This window comes from Xiphophorus hellerii, chromosome 8 (assembly GCF_003331165.1).
Source record: "Xiphophorus hellerii strain 12219 chromosome 8, Xiphophorus_hellerii-4.1, whole genome shotgun sequence".
In the NCBI taxonomy this organism is placed as follows: Eukaryota; Metazoa; Chordata; class Actinopteri; order Cyprinodontiformes; family Poeciliidae; genus Xiphophorus; species Xiphophorus hellerii.
In genome coordinates, this window is record NC_045679.1 from 20,517,166 (window position 1) to 20,524,414 (window position 7,249).

Consider the following 7,249-nt stretch of genomic DNA (forward strand, 5'->3'; position numbering starts at 1 on the left):
TATGTTTTCTACAACTTGTCTGCAATTCCTTCAGGCATTCAGAAAGCGAGAAAGAAAACAGGAAGTCTAAATGGAGAACACATTTTTAAAAAAATCTTTTTTCAACTGGATCTATTTCAACCTCTGTTTTTCATGGACTATGCTGGATTTGAAAATGTTAGCAGTCATTCAGAAATCTCAGAGTTGAAGTAAGTACATTCTCAAAGATTTCAATGTGGATTACCGTTTTGGCAAAGCTAGCCACAATAAAATTAAAACCAGCTTTATATGTCTACTTTGTAGTCATTTTGTCTTGCTTTAATTTTTAATTTTAAATTTTTTTTTTAGAGGTCTGTTTTTCCAAGCACACATACATAATATGACACTGCCTCTGCTCGTGTGGCAAGAAAGCTAAAAAGAAATCTCTCTTAAAGTTAATTAAATCACCAACAAGTTAAGCTTTTCAAAAAAAACAGCATTTAACCACGAAATTCTGACAAGGCATATCTACAGTAATTTTCTGTTTGTTGCAGTTTCTTTACCTGCGTCTTCATCCACATCCTCCCGTAGAGAGGAGTCCGTGTCCTCGGAGGAACCCTGGCTCCTCCAGCTTATATTGCCCATGCAAGAATCCTTTATCCACAGAGTTTAGTCCTGGTGATATTGATGGTCCCGTTCTCTGTGAGCTGAGGCTCGCCGATCAGCCTCGCGTTTTTACAGCCATCCCTCAACGGGACTGCTGACTTTTAGTCATGAACTCACTAGTCCTTGTGACCGTCCTCACTTGACTCACCCATGTTGCATCGCGCCTCACAGGAAAGAGCCACGAATAGACCTGACATAGGCACTGAAAAGCAGTCGATTGTTTCGAAAAAGCAAACCTTGAGAAGGGAAAAAGAAAAAATCCTGGTCTGAGTAAAGAAGGTAGAATCAGTGTCCATGAAAGGGAACCAACTCCCAGTGACATGCACTGGGGAAAGCCACGAAGAAGACTGCTGTCCACCTGTGGGAATAAGTGACCTCTCTAGTGTAGATACCGACACACAGCTTCAAACGAAGCATCCAGGCGTTAAGCGTCTGGAAAATGGACATAAGTCCGAGACATAAACCTGCAAAGAGAACTGGCACCGACTTACAAACAAGACCCTCCGAAAACTACCTTTACTGCAGCCTTCTGCTCCTTGGAAGGCGTTGATAAAGACGCAGAAGACCAAAGGACTTGAAAACCTTCACGTTACAAATACCCGACTGCATCCACTTCCCATCGATTGCCTCAGCCCCAGTCGTTACCAAACGTGCAATCAATCCATTTTCCTACCCCATTCCTCTAATCTTTCTCCACCCTCTTTCTTCTCATCCCTGAACCATATTCCCTCCCTCTTCTTTGCTTTCCCATACACAGAACACACGCACAAAAAAAAAAAGAAAAAAAAGGAAAATCTAATTACAACACTGCTAAACCTATATGGGAGCAGCAGGCCTTTCATTCTGTGGTGCAGGGAGGGCGAAGAGCTTGCTCCCATCAAACCTCAAAAATTGCAGCATGTCAAACCAGGACCCGTAGCCTGCCCTCTGTAACAGTGGGATCACTCATCAGCAATGTGGGCTGACCAAATTGTCCCAGGAAGTGTTTTGTTATCATAACTTCTTCAGCTCTGGCAACTAAGGCACGCAGGCCTTGCTATTTCTGTACATCACACAACAATATATTTTGAGGCTTAAAGCATTCCAGTCACCACTTCAGAAGCACAAAGGCGTCCGAATAACTCACACTTCGGCGTTAACTCTAGGAATGCTAGAGAGGAAACTCCTTGCATCGCAGCTAAACACACAGATACACACTCCCATTATTTGCAGGGACGGAGGGGTGGGGTGGGGTGGGTGAGTTGGGGTGGCAGGGAGTCTAAAATAGAAAACTGATGGATCAGTTCCGCTGTGGCTGGTTACTACTATCAACTGTCCAGTCAGAGAGGAGTCCACAAGCTAATTTTAAAACATCGATGCTCCCACGGCTTTGTTACCAACGCCGACAAGCCAAAACTTGTGTCATGACTTCTGACTCCGTGTCAAAAATGAAACACAGATTTTGCAATAGCCGGGGAGAAAATAATAAAGGAAATAGTAATGCAGGCCTATCTCTTTTCTCTTCCAACATTTAAATGTATGCTAACTCGCCACCAGCTCAACGCTCACGTAGAGAGCTACAAATTCATGTCATCACATAAACAAGGTTCATTTATGAAGGTCAGACAGGGACAATTCTGCACACAGAAATTTAAAAAGATGCATGAATCAGGCTTTTCCTGGCCGATACTGATTTATACTCATTGTCCCAGTAGCTGTTGTGACAGATTAAGATTTCTTTTCTATGGCTTAAAACACACAAATGAATAGGACCAGCACTGACCAATATTTTACACCCTGGAAAAGATGCTAGTTCATCACATGCCTCTGATTTAATAAAAAAAAAAAAAAAGTGCAAATAGACAATTTCTTATAAACAAAATAGAAATAAGAAGCTTCTTGCTCATACAAATAAAAAAAGAAGCACAACATCCTGGCATCAGAACAAGTTTTTTCTTTGCAGAACAATCCAAATCTCATTTTCTGCAAATTAGAATAAGTTTACCTAAAAATACTTTCTGCAACAGCATTCGATAGCTTTATTATTTAAAGGAGAAGATCATCTGAGGTTTACTGCAGCAAAGGAATTTTTGAACAGGCTATTGTTACCTCCTGGAGGGAAATTCATAATTACAAACAGTGAAACTCTGAAAATGTTTGAAACTCCATAAAGATATTTACACATTTCTGTAATAAAATCGTATCTCGCATTCACACCAATACAATACCCATTCCACACACACATGAATGTCACCACAGTTTTGCGATGTGTTGCGATGACAAGCAGCTAATCCCACCTATACCAAGGGAGTATTGTTGGAAAAACAAAAATAAGGCACAGAGAGAAGTGAGTTGAGCAATAGAAAATCTTAAAGGACGCGGTATTATTCACAAATCATATATTTCAGGTTTACACCTGCCAAACACCAAATGTTGAGAGAGTTTTTGGTTTGATAGATAAACGAATTTGGAATCAGAGAGGTTGGACAAATGGTGTCTAGACTGTCCACCACGGCTGCCAACATGTGAACGAACCGAACTGGAAAAACACCACATTATTATATAACTGACAGCCTTAGGAGGAAGGTAATAAATCTCATTTATATTCTATTCCCAGCTCATTCAAGTGGACTGAATGCCTGAAATGGAAGTAAAAAGCAGTTCAATCGAACTAAAAGACTGAATCCATTTATGATTAACAAGTAATCTGAGCTGAAAATGGACGTTTTTTGTCCATTTTAATGTCTTCGGTGCTTTGCTCAGATGTTAAATTGTCTAACAAACAGATGGAAACAAAAACTCAAGTGACGCTTCTGAGCTGGATCGTAATATTTGTAGTTTCTATGAAAATAATAGAAACAACAGCCGTTATTAGCTCATCGCCTATTCATTACGCGCAACTGTCACGCACGCAGACACAAAACTTCCCAAACTTTTACAGACGTGCAAAGAGAGCACGGCATACCAAATGTGAACTGACGAAACTGCTGTAAATCTCTGCTCCTCTCCACCCGGTTCCTGCTCCCTCGAGGAAATCACAGAGCAGCGAGTTTGCAAGTCATTTGCTCCAACGTTTTTGGGCAACACTCAAGACTCTGTATCTGTTTAAGGATTACCGTCCCGGGTGCCTAACCGGTGAGGTTATGTGGGTGCGTATGCAAAGAAATAAATGCTGCAGAAGATAAATCAACCAGCCACTTGGAAGTTTTATTTCATTATTTACTCTTATGCATGTGGATGTGACATCGAAATGGAGCGCCACACAACAGGTTGCAAAGCCAACTCTAATAAACAAGTCACGAATTTGAGTGCTAACGTCCCAGAAGAGGAAAAGCCGGCGACTTTGGGACACGGTTACCATGGCGAGAGGGGAGCATGTTTATGTAGCAAGTGAATCTGGTCATTACTCTCCTGTGGACGTTTGGGGTCCATGTGTGCATTGCATTGATAAACCGAGACAATCTGTGCGCCATGGTAACCACTTTAGTAGTTATCCCATGCATCATGTGTTATTCTTCAGTCAATGGCTAAAAATCCATCTGCTCACAACTGGGAGCTTTACATAAAATCAGAAAATGTTCATCAGGAAGATGAAGATATTCCAGCAAACCTCCACCGTTTTACACATATTTAAGAGTAATATCAAATGTAATGGATCACGTTTAATTACGGAATATTAGTAGTTGTTTTTTTTTTCTTACAGGTAAGAGTTTATTAAATTTATAGGAATTTACACAGAAAAATTCCTGTGTTTTCCTAGTTCAAAATACCAAATTGTTCAAAAGTCAAGTCTGCAGTGATTTTATGCTTTTGTTTTTGAAAAATTGCTAAAATGTTATTTCTCAACTTAGCTGAATAACGCAGATTCTTTATAGAGATAAAATGTATGAAATGCATAACTTATAAAATGCAGAGGCTTTTCCTCTGTAATATTAAAAGGTCTATACTACCTATTTTTTTCCGAAATTAAAATCTTGCAAGCTGGACATTATATTTTTAAGTGTGTAAAAAAAGAGGAAACTTTGCAACCTTACGACAGGAGAAAAATGTGATACGCTGCAAACTATTGTCTGCGGTTTTACAGATAGATTTTTACTGCTTTGTTTGGGTTTTTTTTAATGAACCACCGCTCAAACTTTAGGTTTTTTTTTCTTTTTAAGAAAGTCATTGTTTGTTTATTTTTTCTAAAAATGTTTTATTAAGACAGCTCATTCCTCTTTTCATTATGTCAGTAGAATACTGTTATGCGTTATCATCATTTACAGACTTTAAGAGGAAACAGGAACAGGCAAAAATCGGAATCAGCTGCAAATTATGTGTCGGATGGATTTGTGCCTTGACAACAGACCTACAAGTCACTCTGTAAGTATATTTAGGAAAGCTTGGGAAAGCAGATGTGCGAGTCAGAATCTGCACTGCCTCTGACTTTTCATTTAGCTGTGACCATATGTAGTCATCTGTCCGCAAGACACGAAAGGAATCGGAAACTTTTACGCCTGTGAGGAATGAGTGAGCCTGGCGGTGGATGATGACACTCCCTCCCCGCCTGTCGGTTAATGGGAGTCCCATTTACTGCAGGCGACACCGGGCAGGACTGCATATATATGAACAAGGCCAGGCAGGGAGACAGCTGCTGGAATGGGGATGCAAGCGTAGCTGGCGGGTATAAAGTTTCCTTCCCAAAGGCATACATACCTAAGACGACCCCTGTTTGCACTCGCACTCAAGAGTGCAATGCAGTGCTTTATTTGCCTTTCGCCTGCATACAAAATGAGCCACGCAGGCAGACACAACAAGCGACCAAAAGCCATGAAAAAATAAAAATAAATAAAAATTGCCACATGCACAGTAGTGAAAATCAGTTTAGCACAGATACACACGGAGGTCCTGGGCGTGAACTAACTCCAGGTGTCGACACAGCTAACGTTAGCCTCAGAAAGCTAACATTTAGCTGCTGCTTCCAGCAGCAAACCCACATTAAATGAGGATAAGCAGTGGGAGAAAAACATTTTAAATAACACATGCCGACTTCCCAAAGGACTCCGAGATATTTCCTCATCCCAGGAAAAAAAACATCTGAGGTTTGTTTCAAGCGGTTATGGACGTTTTCAAACAATAAACGATTATATTTATGTGACCGTAGAAAGGAGAGAGAGAAAAAAAATCACAGGGAGACTGATAAAATGCCGGTGAAGTCCCATGCCAGCTCAAGAACCACAGCATCTATCTATATGTGATATTACTTCTGCCTAATTTTACACTGGCATGCTAAATCAGCTAACACCAGCGAGCAGAATAGAGAGTGGCGCTTTATTTTCAATTGGATAGCCGAGAAAAGAGCAATCCATGAGGCCCAATTAAACCACCATTTACACTGGACACATTCATGCAGTGTTATCCGGGAGCCTGAAGATTTATCCACACACATCCCGCGTTAAATTCACCCACAGCTCCCCTTTATAAGGAATCCCGTTATTACAGTATCCCGAGGTGGGAGTAGTACGCTTTGAGTCTAAGCCTGGGCAGGACTTACCTTGCTTGCTCTCTATTTTTCTCGACATCTTCGTAGCCAGCAGCAGCGGCAGCTGTGATCCCCGCTCTCAGTTCAACAAAAACGGTAGCTGCCAGACGAGCCTCGCCGCGCGAGTCCTCCGATTATTCCCTCATTTTCGACGTCCCGCCGAGTCCAGGAGATGATTCCGTCGGGGTTAATGCGCTGTATTGACAGGCCAGACACATTGGTACGGTCAAAAACGGTCTCCGTCCGTCTCCGGGTAATTTTCACTGGATACACACACACAAGCGCGCACACGTTAATGCCCTGATCCCAGACTCGGGCAGGGAAAAAGAAGAAAAAAAGAAAAAAAAAATCCCATCTGGTGTAACAGCGCCCCCTGGTGGTAGGAATTGGACACGTCAGCTTGACATCAAGGCGATGGGCGTGTTGTAACTTCAATTCAAAGAGTTGCATACCAATCCTCACTAGTTTTTAAAAAAAAAATTTAAACAAAAATACATGTGGTGCTTATGGAATAACTTTATGCATTGAAAATTTATTTGAACTTACTATTATACAATTTCAGGAGTTTTATTTTACAGTGAAATGCTTTTTATTAATTATGCTATTATGTGCAACTAATTCATCTTGTGAGGTTCTGTGACCATAAAGTAAAAAAAACATATAAATTGGTTCTGCATGTTTGAAGGATGTACTTCAATTATGTTTCATTTCTACTGTGTCAATTACACACAGTTAGCTGTTCTACAACTATATCTAAGGAATGTTACGACAGTGTGGGAGAAATATATAGCTTAGATTGCTTTTGGTCATTACCCTATCATATCAATTAGCCAAAGAACTTTTTCATCCATCTGTCCATCTATAAGCAGTTTTTCCATTTTTATTTAGAAAAGATCAGAGGAGGGAGCTGTACATTAAAAAAAGCTTAGCAGCATAGGATTCCCTAGTAATATTTTGACTTTAACATTTCCACCATTCTGATTTCTACTAGTATTTTCTTGCTAAATGAAAGTGTTGGTGCACCATCAGCTCTCACCAGTGAGGTCTGAACAATCAGAACCCTTGTTAATTATAAGAAAAACATTTTATTCCAAACTCTTATGTTTGGAACTTTAGATGAGTCAG

At 40.5% G+C, this 7,249-nt stretch overlaps 1 protein-coding gene across 9 annotated transcripts in view; it reads right to left on the reverse strand.

The window, feature by feature from the left end:
* The window catches only part of rapgef1b (Rap guanine nucleotide exchange factor (GEF) 1b), a 49,190-nt gene extending 42,740 nt beyond the window's left edge, over positions 1-6,450 (reverse strand). For 3 of the 9 annotated variants that reach the window (XM_032570872.1, XM_032570875.1, XM_032570874.1), the window contains exon 1: positions 522-1,250. In XM_032570872.1, the coding sequence (XP_032426763.1) occupies positions 522-603 (82 nt within the window). In that variant the 5' untranslated portion in view covers positions 604-1,250. Of the gene's footprint in view, positions 1-521; positions 1,254-6,136 lie in introns of those variants that run through there. The other 6 variants (XM_032570873.1, XM_032570871.1, XM_032570870.1 and 3 more) reach the window with 6 other exon arrangements.
* Between the last annotated feature and the right edge of the window lie 799 nt (positions 6,451-7,249).